Raw genomic sequence first — 23,447 nt, forward strand, 5'->3', positions numbered from 1 at the left:
AGTTGCATTCTGCACTGGTACAGTCAGAGGAACTCCATACAAGTTCTCCCAGTGAATAATGAGTAATTTATTGCTCAGCAGAGCCGTTGTTTCACAAGGCAAAAGACTCCAACAACCACATGTTGTTTAAACAGCTTAATTTATTCCATCAACGCCAACATCAGAGACACACATTCAAAATGCTGTATGACAAAAATCAATCATGGACACGAGCATACAAAAATCTAAACCCTGCTTCAAATATTTCTAATTTTTTTCCACTTCTTTCACTAATTTGTTCACATTCTCATGGGGAGTAAAAGGTATTTCCTCAACATACGTCTCTCATTTAAAAACCCAACACCTAAAATGACACAAGATCTGCTGGTTCTTCTGTCTCCACGGTATCTTCCTGCTGCTGTGGACATGTGTCAGCAGTGTCTGTATCCTCGTGATCACCTAAAACAAATAGTTTTTAAGTGTTTTATTTTCATTGTTTTATTGGCAAAAAAATGCACAAACCGTGAAACGGACATCATGAGGACATACTCGATGGGATCCGATGGATCTGGACGAGCGTTGTGTGGCGCCCGTTGGTTAACGGTGGCAGCTGGGGAACAGCATCTTGAAAGATCTGCTCGTCGTCCGAATCCACCAGATTTATCACGTCCCCCCTTTCCCCCGTTTGTCTGGAGAGTAGAAATCGTTATGCAACATTAGAGTGCACTGAATCGATTGGGTCATGATGAATGTTTAAGATAATTAAAGGCAGGATACTCACCCAAAGCCACCTCCTGAAACAAAACATATGTACAGAAGTTGTGCAATTAGTATTAATGGATTTTAGGATTTACACGTGTCAGTAAACACAACATTATATGGTGCAGATAATGAAATATTAACGAGTTTATGCTGGAAAGATACTGTAAACAGAAGTTACCCAGGCAGATTTGGTGTCGGCTGGAATACACCAGTTTAGCTACAACGAAGGAAACTATGACGATCAGAGCAGCTATAAAGCTGCCGACGATGGCACCTGTGTTTGCAGAAGAGGCTGTGGAGACAAAACAAGGCGACAGGAAAGAATTACGAAGCAGGGAAAGGGTGGAGCAGCAGGTTAAGCAGCATTCCAGAGAAATAGAGTCTATACCTGCTGCGCCTGGATATTAGTTTTAATCTCTGGTGCTTTTATATGTTGTAAGAACTCTTTGTTCAATTCATCATTTCTTCTGATCCCAAAGTTTCACTTGTTGACATTTTGAAACTGTTAATCTGTCTCTTGATATTTAGAAAAATGCTGTAACATGCAAATTCTCTTTTTCTGCCCTTGTGACCATCTTGCAGCCCCAGCCCCTCCTCTCCTCTCTCCTCTCAAACTCACCCTTCACAGTGAGGTAGACTTCCAGCTCGGTGACGATGAGGGGATTCTCGCTGCGGCAGAAGTAAACCCCTTCGTCATCCTTGCTGACGTTGATTATGGTTAGCTTGACATCTGCACCCTCCACAGACACAACATACTTTGATCCGGTTACAATTTCCTCCTGCTGGATCCCTTTTCTCCACGTGGTGTTTGCAGGAGGGAAGGACATGATCTCTGTGCAGGTAAGAGTCACATTCCTCGTCTCCACAGCTGTGGCCAGTGGATCGCCTTCAGGATATGGAGGCTCTGAGAGGGAGAGAGACAGACATTCAACTCAAAGCTGGTACAATTCAGATCTTATTGACATATTGTTTGGCCACACTGTCCATAGTGTTTACAGGGACTATCTCTTCTGTAGAAATCTATCTATGTGTGTTATCTATCCAACGTTCACATGGAGGAATCTGCTGAAACATTTAGATGGCGAACGTATACATATACATGTTTATTAACATTTTATTTGATAATTACCAATTCAGATGAGCATAAACTGAACGGTTAAGTTGACAGTGTGGCCTCGGTGGACGGTACATAACAGATTCAGAAGATGCACATCTCAGAATTGTGTGTAAATCGACTCTTACTGAGGGTAAATGAACAGGACTTCTCTTTTCCCTGTTCGAGCAATAGGTGCTCAGCCACGCACTTCACTGTCTGCCCGTTGGACAGCTGGGAATGGTTTAGAGACACTGTCAGGTTGTTCGTCACCTCAGACACATCATTATTTCCCCACTTCCAGTGCAGCTTCGGAGGGGGATACACTCCAGACCAACTGCACATGAACTGGAGCTGAGAGGGGTCCTGTGCTCGCGCCCACATACACTCAGGGTGTCTGTCTGAGACCCCTAGACAGAAGCAAACGTAAGTAAGTAACATGAGAAAAAATACAAAAAGCAAATGTGTTTTCTTTTCTTGCAACTATTGAAACATCTGATTAGCTAGAATTATCTCTGGGTGCAGAGAAGGACTGAAGCCAATATTTGTGCAAATGATTTGCAGTTGGAAACTAAGCAGTTTATCTGGTTAAGAAATATAACTTGTGCATCATTTTTCAAAATTTTTTTTAAAACAGGATAATAGGTGTGAATGTGGAATGTGGAAGTTTCCCTTCCTGTAGACAAGTCATGCACTGCTGGGTAATTCCCAGAAGTCAGCAAAGACAAAAAAGAAAATGCTGTGTATTGAGAATTCAGGAAATCGCTGACTTCAATGTTACCATGATTGCAAAATGGTGACGCACTCCTGACCCTGCAGATAAAATAGTTATTGTCATAACCGATGGGTAGATGAGAAAATGTGTCTTTGGGAATTTGAGCGCGCAGACCTAACAATCACTCTATCGCACTGAGGAGTCTCAGCGTGGCGTCTCAGGATGGTATAAGGCCAATGTCACTGCTACATACTTACTGAAAGTAAACGAACACAGCTTCTCCTTTCCCGGTGCAAGTGCCGGATGCTCAGCCATGCACCTCAGCGTCTGCCCATTGGACAGCTTGAAGCGGTCCAGCGTCACCAACAGGCTCTCTGTCCTCTCTCTTCCATAAACGTGTTCTTCTCTGTCACTGTAGCCGTCCTCCCAGCGCAGCATCGGGGTGGGATATACCCCAAACCAGGAGCAGTTGAGCTGGACCTCCGAGAGGTTCTGTGCTACAACACTTGTACACTCCGCGTATCTGTCTGGGACATCTAGCCAGGACAAAAACCATCAGTCAGGATGACGACAACTACAGCAAGTAACTGTGTCAGGGCAGTGGGAAAAAAAGTGATCAGGCTCGTGAGTGGAAATCTAGGGGAACATTTTGGAGTTTGCACTGATGTGTAACTGAACACAGAAAACGTCTTCGCTTGACTACAAAACGGACACACCCTCTGACGCTGCCGCTGTGATTTTTATAACAGAGGCCACAAAATGAAGTGATCTGCCAGGTGAATTACTGGCGAGTGTGACATTTTTAATCACGGCTGTACTCTCCACTTGCTTTGATCTCGACATTTCACTTTCACTCGTCTTGCTCTCGGCTGTTATTGGATGAGGTTTCACCTGCCTATTTAGTGTTGACACATTTGTTGTAAACTAATACAAAGAAATGTAGACCAGGAGTCTCTTTACGTGTATTTATACAGACTTAATGGTTTTAAAGGGAATTTATTATGTGAAATTGAATTGTTGAATGAATTGTTGTATTTATTTAAACTGGCCAGTTAACAATAATAGTATATAATCGTTCTTAGCAAGTGAGAAACCTGTTGTCTGCAGTTGGTCAACATACAACATTTAACATATTTACCTTATTGGTTATTTGACTTTCTGGATATTTTGTGTGTAGTAACAGCAGCAGTGAAATAATAAAGTCTCTCCACGTTCATTTTCATCATTATTATTTGTTGTTTGTCCCTTTTCTGGGTTTAACCTCTTGGGACCAGGTGTGTACACATGCGTGTACATCACATTTTGGGTTCTTGTGCGTGCAAACTGATCGCAACTGTTACACAGCCTTTCACAAATAGGTGTGTAAAAGACTATGCCTACATAGTATACCTACATATGCCTACAACACAAACTGTTGTTGTAGGCATATGATGAAACTGTTCCTGAAACTGTTTGTGAAAAGATGATGCTTAGTTTTTATACTTATCAGGTCCCAATAAGCCCAAATCGCAAAGAGAAATAAAAAATGCATATCAAATTAGAGCTCGGGTCATAAGAGCTTAAAGTTAGTTTATAGTTTTAATTAGTCTAATCCTGTTTGTGTCACTGTCTAAAACAGTTATGCCTGTTTTCAAGTTGGGGGAACTGCAGTAGCACAAAGAAAGACGATGTTCAGCCTAATAAAATTTGTGGCCGATTTTGATTTTGTTTTTTTAAATAAATAAAAATAATAAATAACACTTTTTTTTCACTACTTTCCAGTGAAATATGTATTTTTGGTTTATTTTTAGCCATTACTCTCTTGTTTTAGGACAACACTAAACGCTCATGCCCTAAGGTGTTCTGTTAAATCAAACATTTAGCAGATATTATGTGATTTCAGTATAACAGTACTGTGTTGCTACATGTTATTTCCTCCAAGATCAAGGTTGAGTTTCTTTAAAATGTAAACACATGAATGAAAATATAAATTAGTGCTTTGCTAGATCAGACTTTACAACAGACAGCAGCCTATTCAAGGTGATCACTTGTGATACTTACAGTATACTAGCAGCTGTGTGCTCTTTGTGACTGTCTGATGAGACACTGTATTTTTGACCCAGCAGCTATAAACTCCCTGAGAGCTGGGCTGAATATCTTCTATCCTGAAGTCCAGCCAGGATCCAGATGTTGAAGCCAGTGAGCCGTTGCTCAACGAGGCTCCTCTGAAGGCCCAGGTGAGCTGCTGAGACGGGTACGAGGAGCCGGAGCAGTTAAAGAACACAGTGGACCCCTGAAGTGCGACAAGCGTCCCGTTGGGCAGGGCGGTGACGGGACCAATGGACGTGGACACGTTGTCTGGACCACCTGAAAGAAGAAAAGGAGGTCAAACAAATCTGGACTGGACTTGTACACATCATCAACTTCAGATTCTTCTAGTGCAGCACTGGATTATTTAAATTTTGCAGCATGTAAACAATCTCAACGTTACTTCTACTTGTGTAGTGCTGGTATTTGCACTTTTACTTGCAACTGCTGGTTGGTTTCAGGTTCCTGGGGAAATAATAAAACCAACCGTGTATGTTGGAGGTAAACAGGGGCCTTCAGTGACTGCAGGGAAAGCTGTGTTTGTGTGTGTGTGTGTGTGTGTCACACCGGTTTTCTGTTGCAGAACCAGTTTGGAGCAGCTGCTTCTCACAGAAAACACCTGGCAGGTGAGCTCACTGGACTCCTGACTGTATGACCGTCCACTTACTGGTTACTTGAAGCAGCACACGTGCCTGAAAGGTGTCCCTGCCCGGTAACGTGGAGTTGCACAGGTAGCTGCCCTCATCTCCAGGTGCCACCCCCGAGATGTTCAGACTCCCATCGCGCAGCACCGTGACGCGCCGTCCGGCCGACGCACGGCTCGGGGAGGATCCGCCACCTCTGAGGACTTCTTGTCCATCTTTCACCCAAATCGTCACCGACGGAGTTTCATTACCGACACTGTAACACGGAAGTAGAACGACGTCGCCCAGTTCGGCTGTCAGAGACGTTTCGTTGGCGCCATTACCCGAAACTGCCGCTGTGACAACAGAGGAAGAGAGAAGAGAGGCGCGTTAGGAGGAATCGACGCACTCACCTGTTACCTGGATGTTTCACCTGACAGAAACTCACCAGACAAGCACAGTTGCAAAAGCGCCACTGATACCGCCGTCTTCATGATAACTTTCCTACATCGCCTTCAAAGAAAGCGAACTTAAAAAGGCTCACGGTGCAAACCTGTCTGACTAGTTCACCTGTGTGAACCTTTGCGTGACGCTCAGAAACCCGGACGACTCCAGTCCGCCCATCATAAGTGGCAGGAGCGACTGTGTCGGTGGAGGTGGCTCTTACATGTGCGACTTGTCAGATTTGATAAACGTGTTTTGTTTACTAGAGCATGCTGACCCGGAAATGTCCGGAAACCACACCCTGGACTCACCTGCTTAAAGGTACAGTAACACCTTTTTTTTTTTCTCTCACATACCTTTAATTTGTATTTTTTTATTTATCACCCTTTCCCTTTTTTAATAATTGACAGTAGTACAGATAAAATGTAGGAGTTATTTAGATTATTTTCTCAAGTAAAGGTGCTAATATTACGATGTATAAGCAATTAAGATAAATATGTTTCTATGTTTCCCTCTGAAGCTTTGTGGAGTAGGAGTGTAAAGCAGCATTAAATGTAAATAATGGGAAATAAAGTATTTAATGCTGACTCAAGAAGCATTTTATAGCTTGATCAGTTTCCTAGTTGTCATCCTATACTTACCTGGAAAACGTTTTTCCTTTTTTATTTTGTTCAGATATCTGATGACTGTTCTAACAGGTTTACTTGAAGTAGTGGACTGATTTTGTATGTGTATATAACATAATATTATACTGTGTGCACTGGTTTAACATGCTGTTTTTGTTATAAGCATTTTATAAACCAATAAAATAGACATATACATATATAATGTGTACGGTGAATGATCAAGGTAAATGCAGTGCATGCAGAACTTTAATTCATGTTTACATTAATATTAAAACATGAAATAAATGTAAATAAATCACTGTAGTATAATATTTTCAGTGTAGTAATCTGTGGGACTGTTGTGTGTTTAAATGCAATTCAGATTTATGACATACTGGATCAGACATGCAGGTTGATTAAATTTCAGTTTCTTATGGATGTTTATTTAATCAGGCTTCACTCTCTCAGTGAAAGTTCTGCTAAGACATCATTATCTGACATTTTTACATGAAGGGAATCAATGCAATCGTGTTTTGTGTCTCTGCCCTGCCACTTGAACCACTGCGGTGTTCAAATAAACAGCATTGCTACAAAACTAATAAGAAATGATAATAAATGCACACAGTCAGTGAAACAGTCCTAATTGTCAGAGGTTATCTGCTAAAAATGGAAAGTCTGGAAAAAGAAAGTGTGTTAATGGACCATGTTGGAGGAGGGCTCAGTGATTTGATTGACAGGCACTTTAACAAATCCCAGTCCATGTGAGAGTGACCTGACGCCGCCCCCTTACCGCTCACATGCAGTCAGTGCTGAATGTGACGTTCAAGATAAGTCAGAATGTCGGGACAAAATAAATGTGCTAAACAAGAAGAGGATCCGTAAAATAGCACACATCGCTTTTGACAGCTTATATCTCTACTAATATATTACTGTTAAGTGCAATTAATTTTAATATAACTAGTAACCACTATAGTCAGTTTACGACTGATTTCTAATTCACGGAAAGAAAATCCTTATGCTGTGGCGGTACGTGAACGCAGCACCGTTGGCAGGTTCCGTCAGTGCAGCGGTATCGTTACACGCAGCAGCGTTTTGCAAAGACACAAGTCACAAAATGCCTGTAGATCTGAGCCAGTGGACCGGTCCCCTCGCCCTGCAAGAAGTCGAGGAAAAGCCTGCACAGGCTCTGACCATCAAATATGGCTCTTTGGAAATCGACGAACTCGGCAAAGTCTTCACGCCAACGCAGGTTAGTGAGCTAACAGCCGCAAAGCTAACGACTCCGCTAGCTAACTTAGTGAGAGTTAGCGTTAGCTTGAAAGCTGCACTACAAGAATGAGACGACTTGTTCTCAGTAAACACTAAAAATATATCAGGTTTGCGTTTTATGTGGGAGTTAAAGTCAGCACGCTTGTAAATGTTTGCTTACATAATGATGCAGATGCAGAGGATGGTGAACAGCGACCTCAGTGGGCGACGCAGCAGCAAAGTCGAGCAATTATTATTATTATAGTCGTTTAAACGCTCAGTAGATCCACTTGTCGTTTGTTTGTTTGTTTGTTTGTTTGTTTGTGTTGACCTGCAGGTGCAGAGTCGACCCACCTGCATCGAGTGGGAAGGATGTGACGCCAGTAAGCTGTACACCCTGGTCCTGACAGACCCGGACGCTCCCAGCAGGAAAGATCCTAAATTCAGGTGAGGAAGATGATCTGTCTAAAAGTTAAAGCAAACTCACAGGAGATGGTGTAAACAGTGTAAACAAAGTGATGTCTGATACCTCACAGTAACCTGGCAGATTCCTGTTTGTTTGTATAACGTGATCTGATCTTCAAACTCAATAAAAGACATGAAGGATCGTGTCTGTTCGTGTTTTATCAGCTTGCAAATATTGTGTCAGATCAGATCACAAACTAGCAGGAAATAGCAAACAGTCTCATCACTTGTTCTTGCCGCTGAATGTGAAATTGAATTGCAAGTCATGGTTGGCAATTGAAGGGCAGTGCCGCTTTAATAAGTCTTAATAACAGTCATTTAAAAGTAAAAACATATAAAGATTCGCTGGTTAAAGCTTCTCAAATGCAATAATTTAGTGGTTTATCATGTCTGATAGCAGACGGGTCTTGTGGCCACATAAACTTTAACACAGTGGTTTAGGTATATTTAGTCTGGAGCTCGTTGGCTGATCGTTGGCTAACACTGACCCAGTAAACCTTCATCCAAATATTCCTCACGTGTGTTTTTTTATCTTTTACTGAAGGGAGTGGCACCACTTTCTGGTGGTCAACATGAAAGGGAATGATGTGTCCTCGGGCTGCGTCCTGTCGGACTACGTGGGCTCTGGCCCTCCGAAGGGTACAGGTAAGAGAGAATGGAAACATTAGCGGTGTTTTTCATTTTGACCAGTTTAACATGACATTATATTTTAAAAATAACGCAGAATGTGTCCTAATAAAATTTGAATTTGTGTATCTGCAGCCTTGAGCATCTCTAACCTGGCCCTCTGCTGTAATGCAACTTCTAAAATCCTCTGTCTCTCTCAGGTCTCCACAGATACGTGTGGCTCGTGTACGAGCAGCCAGGCAGCCTGTCTTGCTCCGAGCCCGTTCTCACCAATCGCTCTGGAGACGGTCGCGGCAAGTTCAAGATCCAGAGCTTCAGGAAGAAATACAACCTGGGTGCTCCGGTGGCGGGAACCTGCTACCAGGCCGAGTGGGACAACTATGTTCCCAAACTGTACGAGCAGCTGTCTGGAAAATGAAAAAGACTCTATTCTAAAACATTATGCACTAGGAATTCCTACTGGTCTATTGGAAATTCCCATTCTTGCAAGAAGCAAAACCCCAACAGTAAAAAAAGCTTTTTCATGAGTATGACACTGAGTAACTTGTTTTTTTTTTCATAATGTGGCAAAATTTAAGTCCTCTCAGTGACGTCGCCTGTACTCATCTGCAATAAATCTGTTAAACACTGGAACAGTTGTGTTCTTTGATTATGCTGTGGTCTTTTTAACCAAGTTCAATCCTCCGTCACATCTTTTTATTAATCATAAAGTATTATAATTGATGCTACTTTATCTTAAATGTGGTGAGTACTTTGTATGTCAGATACAAAAGAAGCAGTTAGCAGAAAGATGTGAGCATAATCTTTATATTATTTAGTTTCTAGATGGGAGGTCCTGTCTCCCAGAATGCACCTGTTCAAAAAGTAGAGCTTCCAATTAGCCAAAGATTACTGTAACTGATGAGCTCAGTAATGTTGTAATGCTAAACGTTTCAGTTAAAGCAGAAACATTAGAATAATTTATTATTATAGTTTTGTAATTTTTAAAAATATATTACAGCAAATTGTACAGAATCAAAGTCGCACAGCTGGGATTAGTAAGAGTACTGCAGACAGGAGTTATTGAACTTTACTCCGTGTTATCCAACATAACTTTTGCTCTTGCTAACAACTGTTTGCTTTTACCAGTTTGCAATATGATGAGGATTTGTTGTGTTCAACAGTCCGATGATCAGATTGAGCTGCTTTTTTGTTTTTGAGTCAAATCACTGAGTATCCCACAACAACCTTGTTGAATGTAGTTGTTGTAGAGTTTTGTCAGAATATAGAGAATAGTAAAAACTAGATCTAATGTGATGTTGAGCACTGGACCATGTTTTCAGCTCAGCTCCAACCTGTTGTAATTTATTATCTACCCCTGTTTTACAGTTACTATACTACAAATATAATCATGTGGTGAAGTATTAATTTGCATTTGTATAATAAAACATCTTTAGTTTGTGTGATGAGCACTTTATTTACAAATATAATTAAAAGCTCTGACAGATTCATGCTTTCTTTAACCTGGAAAAAAAATTAAAGTGCATGCAACAATAAAGCATCATACTGGTCTGGTTCATAAGAAAGTACACAGCTTGAAAGTTGTGTAAAGCAAAAAAAAAAAAAAAAAAATCAAAAATCATTCCATTGATAGCCGACTGGACCTCAAATACTATCTGAGGAGGGGGAGGGAAAAAAGCGCCTTTAAAAATTATTTTTTGATTTGAGTGACAGTTAAAATACAATACGAAAATAAGTAAAAGCTCTCCATAAATCCATCTATACACAAAGTACAAGTCCCCCCCCCCCCCCATGAAGCCCTTTGTGCTAGCTGGGAGTTCACGTGTCACATGTATTGTTATTCACATTGGCTGCCAGTGCAGAGAAATCAGTACGATACACATAGAGTACCATGATTCACCCTCCCCTCAGTAATCAAATTCGCTGAAATGAGTCACATTTATTATTAAGTGTACCTGTATGTAAATCATAATGTTTTTCTCTCAAAGTATCAAATTATTCAAATTTGCCATAAAAATGTCCTGGTGAATAAATACCACAAACAGTTGACAGAAGCAGTGCAGACCTACGGCTGCGGAAGGATCGGCTCTTTTGATTTATCGCTTTGAGAGATCTTTTTATTTATTTTGCAGCACTTGAGACCAAAAAAACGTACTAACAAATAATAATAATAATAATAATGACCTCTAAAAATGCATGGTTGTTGATCTGCCCTCATTTTTCTCTCCCTCCTTCTCTCATCTTCCACTTTTAGTTACCCCAAAAGTGTCATCATTGCACAAGAAACAAAAAAACACCGTGACTATGTTTTCATTATTGTTACAAAAACAAGACAACTACAAGTTATCCAGCATATTTTTTTTATCATCTTGTGACACCAAGAGAGGCAAGGAGGGGGAGGAAGTTTAGGTGGGTTTGGGGGGCACTCAAAACTGTCATCGACTCTGTCTGATCGGCCCAGAAATCACACTGGAGCTGATGCTGGAGCCGTTGGTTTGATGTGTTTGTGTGTTTGAGTGAGGGTGTCAGCAGCAGTGAACACCTGCACTGTCAGGTCAGGTAAAAAGAGGAGGAGATTGAGTTCTGAGGCAGTCGGACGCCTGGGGACTACGAGAGATGGCGGCAGCACCGACAGCAACCCCTCATCTATAGTCGTCCTTAGGAAAGTCCAGGGGGCCCAGGTTTCCCAAGTTGCCAAAACCCAGGCGCAGGCTCTCCATGTCGAAGCTGTCGATCTCCCGCTCCTGGCGCTCCAGCAAGTGTTTGATCCGGTCGGTTCGCTCCTTCTGAAGGGAAACCAGCTCCTCTTCAATCTGCAGGAAACAGGGGAACAATGAACATCCAGGCATCCATTTCTAATTTTTAAATTAGCTCTTTTATTTAATAGTTATACTTTTATTTCAGTGTGAACCGTACTTTGTGCACAATGTTAACAGAACGTTAGTTTTTATTTTAACATACAAAAGAGAAAAAAAAAAGTCAGAACAAAGTAACAGTGCATTAAAATTTGATGAACGTCTCATTTGTAATATGCTGCAGGGGATGTACTGAATCATTCAGAGGAGTGTTTCTATAATTAAGCCTCACCTTGTTGATATAAATGAGATGAACATCGTCATAGAAACACCTGTGAGTGTAATGCAATGGTTGAATCAACAGTACATTAAGTATGCAGGCTTGTTGTTTTATGCCTGTTAGGTGTTGACTATGCAGGAGATTTTGATCCTGACCAGGTGCTTATATTAATACGAATGTTCGAACTGTCTCATCTTAAGAGGTGGAACAAAATTAACAATAATGTGAGGAGCTTTGTCTCTACATCCCTACAGTGTCCTCAAAGAGACCTCTAATTAAGTAAAATGTGGAGCTGTGTATCATGAGTGTGTAGGAACTTTGAATCAATCTTTAATATCAGTTTTGGGATCTAACATACTTTTTTTGGTCTAATGTTTAATTCACCTCACTGACACAGTCACACTGCAACCTTCACGAATGGTTTTTATTACACTGCAGAGCTGTTCATCTTGCTTTGTTCCCTCCTCGCAGTTGTTTTTTTATCGCATTATATTGTAACTGAATGTAGACACTGATGTGCATTGTTTTATACTGGGAACGTCTGAGTGTGTTAACTTGTAATAATCAGGTGCGATCGTGGCAGGATTTGTATCTGCTGGATCTTTTTTAGTCCAACACCCACATTAACTCAGCACGCACATCCACAGGTGCAGACAAAGAACCGCATGGTGCAATACGGCAATGTGGCCAACTACTGAGCATGCACAGAAAACTCCAGACTCTGACCATGAACCGAACCAGAGGACAATAGTGCTTCTAAAACCATGACATCATCCTGGACCCCGAATGCAGATCTGTACGCAGCCAGTAGATGGCAACAGACCACCACGGTCTGCACAGACCAAGCTGGACCCGGCAGAACTGGATTGGGGCGGCATTTCAAATATCTCTTCCTTTGTTGTCGGAGTGCTGTCTACTAGACTGTGGCGATGACGTCGGTCACTTCGGAAGGAGGCGTACTCAGCTGTTCTAATCTCATCACATGTCGTTGGTATACATGGCAGGCTGCCTGAATAGTCACATTAAACATGTCTCTCCATCAGGAGAGGCTTGCGAACAAATTGGGGAATAAAAATTGTTAAAACTGTACAAAAAAATTACATTAACAGAAACTATAATTACCTGAAACACATTATTAATAACTACTACTTCTACAACAACAACCTATAACAACTGTCTGATGTGACATTCTAAATGCAGGACGCAAAAAATTTGTAATAATAAAACAATAATAGAACGATACCTATCTAGAAATTTAACCGCCATCAGGAGTGTGTAGGAGAGAAATGGTTGTTTTATCCCTGCGGGAGGACCTGCCACTGTTATCACCACCTGTGGTGAGGGAAAATGTGTGTGTGTATCTGTGTGAACACATGAATGTCAGTCTCGGTTGCCTTTCATGTCCGGACTGCCTTCTGAAGTGGATGCAAATATATGTTCGGACCTGTTTGCTTAAGCATCGAGGCGTGCTCAAAAGTGGGAGATAGAGTTTGGATTTTAATAAATCACCATCGTGTTTTAAACGCATCACACGTTTGAAAGGTTTCTTTACTTTATGTATATGATGTACTGAGAGTCCTATTGGAGCAGCATGTTGGAGTAAAAATACAAAAATCATTTTAAATTGTACATACTGTAAAATCACGTAGGGAGAAAGACCTGCAATCTGCAATGGAGGGGGAACTTTGATGACTGGAGCTTTTGTTTGTCTTTTGTGTAAAATGGTTTCACTTTTTAATGGAAACACTTAAAAATTTAAGCATGTCCTGGTGAGTAGTAAAAAAAAACAAACAAAAAACATCCAGTTGTATAGCTTCTTTAAAACGACAAGAGTATTTCCTTAACCACACCTTTTGTTCTAGGTGAGCCCGGCGCAGCGACACCTTCTGCTCCAGCTTCTGCTGCTCACGCTCGTGCTGTGCCTCGGTCTGCATCTTGATCTTGCTCTGGTACGCATTGAGCAGCTCCATCTCCTGCTGCAGCTGCTGCCTCAGGGCCTGGCACTCGGCTTCCTGGGCCTCGTCCAGACGCAGCTGACAGCCGACCGTGGATCGCAACAGGGGAGAGGGCGGTACAAAGAGAGGGGAGGAGAGACAGGGATGTGGGTGCAAGTACATGGATATGTCATACAGAAGGAAAGAAGGAGGGAAGGAGGGAAGGAGGGAAGGAGGGAATAGAGACAGAACGGAGGGTACGTAGCAATGAGCGGACAGAAGAAAATGGAAGGGCAACGGGGAGAGACAGGACATGAAAGGACAGTGGAAAGGGAGGGAAGGATGCAGGATTACAGATTCGATAAAGACATTGTGGGTGAGGTGGGTAGGCAAAAGAAAGAAAACAAAGATATGAGACAAAAACAAGACATGAGATAAGGATAAACAAACAGGGAAAATGTAAACTCATAAGCAACAGGTGAAGAAAGGCTTCTTAATATCTTCTGAATAAGAGCTCCTGCGTGAATTAGAAGAAAGAAAAAAACTAACATTTCTTAACTTACCGCTTGAGAGGCCATCATCTCGTTGATGCTCTGCTCATACTGCTCAGCTAGGATGGCCAGCTTGCGTGTCTGCTCATCCTTCAGGGCCTTGAGAACCGTCTTGTGCTCGGCCTTAGGCGTAACTTCCATCTGGTGGTGGCGCAGGGCCTTGTACTGCTTAGTCTGCACCTTACATGTATCCTGGAACTGCTTCTTGATCTGCAGCTCCAAGGCCTGATGAAGGTAAAGAGTGTTGACAGTTCAAGTTAAAGAACACGCCAGGTTACGTCAGTAAAGTCCATTGTTCAAATCTTTGTCTTCAGTTTTTAAAGTCTCTATTGCTAAAGGCGAAAGGTCAAACACTCAAACACACACACACACACACACACACACACACACACACACACACACACACACACACACTAAACAAAAACTAAAATAACTAAAATGCACAGTTCTAGTCTTTATTTCTGTATCATTCAGACACTCAGTCACGTTCAGAGATGACATGTTTTGTATGTTATTTCAGTTTTCTTTCCAAATTAATGTTACATCCACATTGCATCACAGTTTTATCAAAAACGACCCAAAACACGTTGCTCATGGCTTGCACCATCCTTGAGGTGGATCCAATTGTCTTTTAACAGGCACAAGGAAATTTTTAAAAAGGAATTCAAAAACAAAAGCTTTAAGGTATTTCTTTTACCTTTAGCTCTTCATGGTAAGCACCTATATGCTAATGATGAGAACCACGTCTATACATCGAAAAACTTTATTGTCTCTGTGTCGACTCACTTTAAGATTTTTGGGCTGCTGCCGGAGCTCCAGCACATGCTTGCGGTGGAGTTCACGCTCACGCCGGTTGTTGTACTCAATCTGGTTCTCCAGCTCTGTCTGGTGCTGCAGGCGGATCAGGTCCATTCGCAGCTTTTGCAAGGTCTTCAGCTGCCGCTGCTCCAGTTCCTGCGTGGACTCGTCATGGCGGATGAGCATGGCGTGCTCCATCTCTTTCTGGGTCTTCTTCTTGTTCAGCTCCTAGGAAGAGCGGGAGGAGAAGGAAGTGTAAGGACGCACAGATGACTTTCAGTAGGTGAGGCCAATTAACATTGTTTGTTCAGCTCGTTTTCAATGTGACATTTACATTTTCAATTCACTTTTCCTCTTTGTTTGTGTCAAGCTTAGAACATTAGCTGTCATTATCAGCAGCTGAAACATCAATACATTTCACACATTAAATCAGTTTCATTCATTTTCCATTTCAACGCTTTGTAAGTTAATCAACACAGTGATACTAGAGTTTTATGTAATTTCTCACGAAATAGGATTTCCCAAAAATTTAAACAGCAGCTTTTCAGATTATAACATTGTTGCCTTACTTTACTCTGTAATAATCTTCTTAAAGTTATTAGGAAACACCTCACAGATCTCAAGAACAATGAGAGTAATTATTAAGGACAAACCACAGTTTGTTGAGAAAAATGTTTTGGTCTTATAACCATGTTTGGCCTGTTTACACCAGCACCAACAACAATAACAACTTTAAACCCTTGAACTGGACATAGCCAGTTTTGTGTACTTGAGTTGAGAGCTACCATTATTAATTTATGACTTATTTGACTGCATTATGATATTAAGGATATACTTCCTCCACACCTCTCTGATCTGTTCCTGCTCCAAGTCGTGCCTCTTAATCATGACTTTGCGCTTGAAGGCACGACAGTTCCTGTCATAGAAAACCCTCTGCTGAGCCAGGAGTTGGGCCTCCTCCTCAGCCTGGGAATGCTGCATGTTCTCCTTGTGCTTGGATAGACGCTCCTGCTTCTCCTTTTTGGGTGTGCTGTGGTCCTCGTTCATCTCCTGAGAAGAGGTGAAAGTTCAAAGCAGAGGAATTAAAAAGAGAATTTTGACAGAACATAAAGGACGAAGCATAGTCAGCGTTAGCATTACTGCAGCTCAACTATCGCTTAATTCCTAAACCTACGTGTGGCTGGTTGGTTACTAATATTACACTAGTAATTTAGGAGTTTTTATAGTTTTATTTTTCCATTAAAACAAAGACTGATATGTTTGGGCAGTGGTAGAGATATTAGTCTATTAGGTTTTGAATATGGAAGAATATGGAGGAAAAGCCAGTCAGAGCACACAGCAAACTCCAGTTGACCTTCTGTCTCAAACTACAGACAACTTTCAAAGCCAGAGAGGGGCTAAAAACAACAAAAGATACTTTCAGCCAAATCTATCCCTCCTCAGTATGAGTTCTCTTTCTCTTTCATGGGTTTTAAGGTAATCTACAATTTGCACTAATGCACTTAACACATGAGCCTGATCCCCTCTCTCTGTGGTGTCTAATTCCACTACAGCCCTCAGTTGGTGGGAAATATCTCTCCCTGCCAGTGATGCTTTCTTTTAACTGTGCTGACCTAATTTGGGTCCCTTATCTTGCAACTCACAACACAGTGCATCACACATCCAGCCCATAGGAGTATTGCCTGGACTCAGTTTCATTGTTGTCAAGGCATATAAATGCTACATTCTGCATATCACTTTGTGTGTATGTATATGTGTAGGTACATAGTGAGTAGGCTGAGCGACTGAACACAGCTTCCAAAACATTACTTCAGAGGTACTGAGTGTGTGTCAGAGAGGGTTGAATCAACAGTGAGCAGGATCCAGGAGCACGTTTCACACACAGAAGAGCTGTACAAAGGAGCTCTTCTAAGGAGTAAAAATGAATCCAACAAACGCTACACACCTCCTTAATCTTCTCCTTGCAGAGTTTGTACTGCTTCTTTTGATTATCCAGAAAAGTGGTCAGCTCCTTCTTTTGCTGGGCCACAATCTGCTGCTGGAACTTTTTCTCATCCACCAACGCTGTCTTCATCTAAGGAAACACATCAAAACAGCAGTTAAACATGAGTGAGGGATTTTGCAAGGAATATTTTGCTGAATACAGACTACAACCTCGACAATGAACTGTGAACAAATACAGTAGTATATTACTGTAACTTGTACCAGCTAAAAGCCAAAGTATATTCAAATAACCTTGAGGTTGACATTTTTTAAGAAAATACACAACACACTCAGTCCCAGCATCACCAATAAAGAGAAATTGCAGTTTCTCTGTTTTGTATATAAACTATATTTGGATGTTAGTTGAAGACATTACCTTGGCCTCACAGAATTTCTAACAGACATTTTTTTACAGTTTTTAACATTTTATGGGCAAAATAATAAAAATGTACTGTATTTCCTATAACAATTTTAATGAATATGATTGTACCACTTAATGACAATATGAATTGTTCCTAGTTTTGGGATCTACTCTAAATGGTTGGTTGAGCTTACTAAGCTGATTGAGCTAATTTATTTAAAAGTCATTTTGGAAAGTGCTTTGAATAAACTGATCTAAAATTGTTCATATGTTCTTAACAACCTATTTTCAGACCATGATACAGTCTATTACTTCATGGCTGATTTAATTTGGCCTTTTTGAAACTGATCAACAGAAAAACACTTTCATGTTATATCGAGTAACCTGCTGGTTTGAGCCGCGCTCATTTGTGACATGTGTTTCTACTGCTGTTTAAGGGTGAATGCTGGTCTATACGAACAGATATACTATCTATACGGCTGGGTTGGTATGCTATGTGCTAATTAAAATATAAATATGCAGCTGACCCACTTCTACACTCATGTTGCATTGTGTGCATCAAAGTCTTAACAAAACGTTCCTCAGGATTCACTGTAGGACTGAGGCTGGAGCTTCATTGTTCAAACAGTAACATTTTGTAATAAAATATAACTTGTCAACAAAAATTATTTGAATTCAGAATCATATCAACTTCAATTCACGTTCTTCCCTTTTTCTAAAGCAAACCCCCACCGCAAGCCAACCGTGGTATTGCATACAGTATGTAGTATAACTTAGGGGTTATGTCCTCCCACCACTTTATAGAACTTGAAAATCCCACCTCCTTCTCTGTTTGCACAGCGTGGCGTTTTGCTAGTTTCTCCAGCTCGATGTAGGCATTGTTGGCCTGTGTCTCGACCTCCTTCTGCAGTTTGAGCCGGTGCTCGTCCATCTCGGCCTTCAGCTTGTTCTCCAAGGCGATCAGCTGCTTCTGGTGCTGCCGTCGCATACGCTTGTAGCCTGACATCTGCTCCCGTAGCTCGCTTTCTTGCTCATGCTCATGGATCTGCTTAGTCACCTGTAGAGAAAGTTTGCAGAAACATGAATGCTACAATATCAGATTTTATTTTTAAACCAAATAACTTTGTAAGGCATAAACAAAATATACAACATATTTAAGGGTATTAACATATACAGGTGCATCCAAACAGCAACATTTACCATGTTGCCTGTTGCTTCTAAATATGCATTTATTTATAGAACCAAAAATAGAATCTATTCAATAATGTAGAGCAATACAGTTCAACCACTGCAACCAATCAATGCTTTATCAGTTTTGCAGAGGAAGTAGAAAGTTTTAACTACTGATGAGACCTTAAAATAATTACTGTCAAATCTCCTTAGATGAAGTTACCATTGAAGCTCAACAAAAGCTCTTTGATCTGACCATTATATATACACAGTAACTGCACAGATCAAACAACCACGCAGCTTCTGAAATGTGTTTAAGTAAGATACGCATAAGAAAAAAAAAAAAAAAAAATGTTACAAAATTCTATTTAATCCAAGACAAGAAAAAAGACTTAGCATAATTGTCATTTTTTTTGTTTTTAGCAAAACCTACACCTGACACCAACCTGAGGGCAGAAAGGGTTCTCCACGTCTAGGTAGTACTCGCTCCGCATTTTTTCATAACTTCCACCTGAACTCCTCAGGCCAAACATGATGGCGACTTTAGCCAAACGCACCAGCATCCAGGAACCTTGTGCAGCATCCTATGCCTGACAGAACCCTGTCTGAGCTTTGATGCCACCCTGAGACCCCCCCCTTTCCACTAGTGGACGAAACCCCCCTCCCTTTCCTTGGTTCGCGCCCTGGGCACGCAGCGGCTGAAGCAGGCGTGTGAACTGTGAATAAGGCAGGCTGACTCCACAGGCCAACAAGAGCACAGAGCTGCTTTTTAGTTGGGCTAACGCTAAGCGGCGGACAGCAGGTGGGTCACATGAATAACTCATTGAGAAAGAGTGAGAGAAGTTGGAGTGGGGGGGTTAGAGAGGAGCAGTCAGAAAGATGAGGGGAGGGGGTGATTGCAAAGAAGAAACAGCAGATGGAGAGTTATAAGGGAAAAATGGAAATAATGACAAGTAAGAGCATCTACACTACAGGAAAATGGTGATTAGCGTGCAAACAGGCCAGCTGGAGGTTGAACCCCTTCACCATCATCCCTTAAACTGTGCTGAATCAATACCCCTACTGTAATGTAATGCAGCTCCCAATCCTAGTCACTTGCTTTGCGGCCACCTTGCATGTTGACACAAAGGACCAAGTCACGTCATGTGGTGGCCTCTTTCACACAAGGCTCAGGGACTGGAAAGGAGATCATATTCAGGGAGAGGTGGGGGTCACGCAGGCTAAATCAGTAGGGATTTAGCAGCCGACTAGGTTGTTTTGATTATTTTACCTTCAAGAAATATAATATATTGAAATATATCATTTGATTAATCGATGAAAAGCTGTGCTGCTGGTGTTTGATTTATCTCCACATACAAACAAAAAAGCAAGGCGAGCACTCAATGTGCCCTCTTTTATTTTTGTAGACATCCATTTAGACACACGGACAGATCGAGCTCAGTGTATTCACTGGTTCCATGTCACTGAATATGCACTGACCCTGCTCTACTCCTATATAACCAATCAGGGCAAACATATTTTTAAAAACGTATTATCACACTCAAGAGTCTAATAAGAAATTTAATTTAAAAGCCAAGGAAAAACAAAGATATCTGCTCTCCTGGCTGGCAATATGCTAACAGACTTTAACAGACTGAATATACCCAAAATCTTAGAGCTGGTTTACTTTGACTAAAAAACCCTTTAGCATAGGAAGTCAAGGTTGTTTTCTCAGCAGAATTTTGTGTTGTAGAGAAGAAATTCAATTTGATGAAAATGGAACATATTCTGCACAACAACATTCTTTCTTGCCAAGAAAGAAAACGGAAACACTTAAAAGAATGATACAAGTGAGCAGCTTTTTTTTTTTTTTATACAGATATTTTATAGGAGAATACTAAAGGAGTAATTATTCGCCCAAAAGACTCGCACTAAAATGTTCTTCCATATTACATCAAAAAAGTACCAAATTTCAAGCCCAAAAGGCCCTTTTTAAATACAAAATAGAAGACGACGATGTTGCTACAAATATAAAGCGGCATATGGTGAAGTCATTTGGCTTTAGAGAGGAAGCAAAAGGCCTCTACAGACCCTTCATTTACTGTCCTGTTTTCCTGTAGACACAGAAATGTGAGGGCCTCTGTATTCCCGCATCTGTTTGGGCCTCAAAAGGGATGCAGAGGTGCATCTGGTTTAACCACAAAATCTTATATTTACCAGTGACAAGTCTTTATTATTTTCGGCTAGTAGCTAGCTAGCAGATAATAATAAAGCAATATTTAATGTATATCACCCATAAGCTTTTATCGTTGCCAAATAAAGCTGACTGATGGGAAAGATGAATGGTTTCTTGTGTTTAATTAAACTGGACTGCAGTTTGTTCAGTTGTTGTAGACATCCTGATAGGTTTACAGGTTATAACAAAGAACTGAAGACCCATCAAGCAGTGGATGGTGCGAAACATTTAACAACATCATCTCTGCCTTTCTTTATCTGACCTATAGTAACCTCTGTCCTCTCTCACTTGCTACTTCTGTCATTTATTCTCCTTTTCGTATTACATCCAGGTCTTTGTTGCTGCTGGTTCCTTCCTCATGCCTTTTCCTTATATCTCCCTCAATTTTCTTTCATCCTGTTCTCTGTTTTTCTTGACCTCTCTACATAATATTCCATATGTCTTTCCTACTGTACAGTTTTTTCCTCATTTGTTCCTCTTCTATCTTCAAGCTTTCCCACTCCTATGCTTCATGTCACCTCTGAGTGACAAAGCCTATCATCCTCTTTTTGCCTTTCTCCCTACTTGTCCTTTTTGTTAGTCCAGATTTCAATTCGCATTGCTCTTGTGTCTCACCTCTGTTTATCTAACCTTCTCTCTACTTGTCCTCCTTATCGTCCTGATATCTCCCATCTGGGTTCTCCAGCACCTCTTTCCCTACTTCTGCCATCACGTTCTTTTATTTCACTCATTCTTTAATCTCTCATCAGTCTCCCTCAAACACCATGATTTCATCTGTCATTGGGAAATATGAGGAAATTCTATTCAAGGTAAATGTTTCTCTCTGGAATTTGCAAACATACTGTATGCTGTTGAGAGTGTAACTTACTGGCAGTATTTGTTTATTCTTCAATCTAAATCCATGCATGTTAATGTTCCCTCTCTTATTCCGTTCTCCATCTTCCTCTCTCTCTCTTTTCTTTTGTATCCCTTAACCCTCATCAATACATTCTTCCCCACGTCTTTGTCTACCTGCGGATTTCAGTCACAGCGACTCGAGGCCATTCTGAGGACGTCTGCGCTTAGCAGAAAAAGATGATGTCATCTCTTTCAGTACCGGCGGGCAGGACCAGCGTTATCACACAACAGAGATACTGTGGTTTACACGATGCTGCCTCTTTTCAAGACAGACAGCCTCAGTTACACAGAGCTGCCAACACAGTGTGTGCCAGCTCAGCTGCGAACATCTGATGTATTTTAGTTTGAATTCAATCCATACAAGCCAAACACGAAAGTATGAGTTAGAACTCAAATAGTGTGCTGAAAATATGTTGTTAGTGTTACTTTGATAATAATCTATAAAGAGTTGTAGAGGGGAGATTTTTTTTTTTTTGTTTGTTTAATTCATCTGTTCTGTAACCTCTTGTCTAATAACGTGAATGAGAAATCTCACCAGAACTCTCTCTTTGTGTAAAGCATAGAAGAGAGTTTCACTGTCACCATACTCTATCTGCTAAGGCCAAGGGTTGTTAAGAGAATTAAATGAAAACCCATTTCTTCAGCAAGTCTACAAAAGTTCAAAATTGTACAAAAGACTAATCTTTTTCACAATTCACTATGTTTTTTTTATTTGTTTTTTGCTCACAAGTATGACTAACAAATGAGAGAAATAAGATTGGATTAGAGTGAGAGAAGTTCTAATATTTATGAGATAATGTCAAAATAATGACATACATCAGATTTATGGGTGAAAAACTAAAATGACATAGCCTAATCTAATTGTGAGAAAAAGACTTCCACTTATTTGCTTTGCTAGATATTAAAAATAAAGACAGAAAACTGCAGTACCTAATAATTAGGTTACATATCAGATAACCCATTCTGATTCCCAGCTAGTGGGCCTTGCATGTCATGCCCCTTTCAGTCTATTTGCTCTAAACTGCTAAATATGGAAAAGAACCCCTTTGAAAATAAATAAATGAGACTAGTTATACTAGTTAAGTTTTCACAGCCTTAACTGAATCAAACTTCATCCACAAACTTTAATAGTGGGCATTGCTGCATGAGGGCAAGTCATGAGACACTACGACTGCTACGACTACTGTTAACACATCCCCGAAATTGTGTGAAAGGATAATAGTGGTCAATAAAAAATACACACAATGCCGGTCTATCAGTGTTTCACATTTTGGCCAAGGACAATATGAAGCCACATACGCATAACCACACAAACACCTTGCTCATGTTCTCTGATGTCAGGTTTAAAACAAGACTGCACTAGGAACAATTAAAACCAGTGGGTCATGGATGGGTAAACACACATATATATGCTTAGACACAACACCACAACTACGTACTAGTTACTAGAGCTGGTTTCTATGACAACAGACAGAGAGAGAGAGAGAGAAAGAAAGAGAGACATCAAAAGAAAAAGAAAAAGAGAGAGAGAGAGACAAAATTCCACCCCCTTCAAGTCAGACAGACCAGAGAATGATGTATTATCAATTACAGAGGAGTGAGAGAGAAATAAAGGAGAAGGGTGGGGAGTGGTAACGAGTGGAGTAGTTCAGGAGAAAACAAAAGGAACAAGGTGAATTGGAGGAAAGGTTTAAGAAAAAATAGCTAAAAGAGAGAGAATAAGTAAAGAAACAAAGTGGAAAGAATATCTACACTTGTTTCTGTATCTAACATTAATCCACACTCAGTAACATTTTATCAAACTCAAGCACATGTCCTAGACTTCAAGACGAAAG

The 23,447-nt window shown here is 40.8% G+C and overlaps 3 protein-coding genes across 5 annotated transcripts in view; 1 reads left to right on the forward strand and 2 right to left on the reverse strand.

Moving 5' to 3' along the window:
- Positions 1–120: 120 nt before the first annotated feature.
- Positions 121–5,903, reverse strand: vsig10 (V-set and immunoglobulin domain containing 10). Its single transcript, XM_026342789.1, has 10 exons — positions 5,688–5,903; positions 5,284–5,595; positions 4,590–4,895; positions 2,807–3,085; positions 1,984–2,244; positions 1,361–1,645; positions 920–1,033; positions 761–773; positions 529–668; positions 121–438 (listed from the first exon to the last, which is right to left on the reverse strand). Exons 1-10 carry the CDS (start codon positions 5,731–5,733, stop codon positions 344–346), a joined length of 1,851 nt encoding a protein of 616 aa, XP_026198574.1. The 5' UTR covers positions 5,734–5,903; the 3' UTR covers positions 121–343.
- A 1,385-nt stretch (positions 5,904–7,288) lies between these two features.
- Positions 7,289–9,261, forward strand: pebp1 (phosphatidylethanolamine binding protein 1). Its single transcript, XM_026342793.1, has 4 exons — positions 7,289–7,537; positions 7,874–7,983; positions 8,546–8,646; positions 8,829–9,261. Exons 1-4 carry the CDS (start codon positions 7,304–7,306, stop codon positions 9,044–9,046), a joined length of 663 nt encoding a protein of 220 aa, XP_026198578.1. The 5' UTR covers positions 7,289–7,303; the 3' UTR covers positions 9,047–9,261.
- An 803-nt stretch (positions 9,262–10,064) lies between these two features.
- The window catches only part of taok3a (TAO kinase 3a), a 55,228-nt gene continuing 41,845 nt past the window's right edge, over positions 10,065–23,447 (reverse strand). For all 3 annotated transcript variants that reach the window (XM_026342786.1, XM_026342787.1, XM_026342788.1), the window contains 7 exons: positions 18,151–18,387; positions 16,932–17,060; positions 15,833–16,036; positions 14,975–15,214; positions 14,201–14,413; positions 13,554–13,736; positions 10,065–11,441 (listed from right to left, as the gene is read on the reverse strand). In XM_026342786.1, coding sequence (XP_026198571.1) covers positions 11,271–11,441; positions 13,554–13,736; positions 14,201–14,413; positions 14,975–15,214; positions 15,833–16,036; positions 16,932–17,060; positions 18,151–18,387 — 1,377 coding nt within the window. In that variant the 3' untranslated portion in view covers positions 10,065–11,270. The remainder of the gene's footprint in view (positions 11,442–13,553; positions 13,737–14,200; positions 14,414–14,974; positions 15,215–15,832; positions 16,037–16,931; positions 17,061–18,150; positions 18,388–23,447) is intronic.

Source organism: Anabas testudineus, chromosome 9 (genome assembly GCF_900324465.2).
Source record: "Anabas testudineus chromosome 9, fAnaTes1.2, whole genome shotgun sequence".
Taxonomy (NCBI): Eukaryota; Metazoa; Chordata; class Actinopteri; order Anabantiformes; family Anabantidae; genus Anabas; species Anabas testudineus.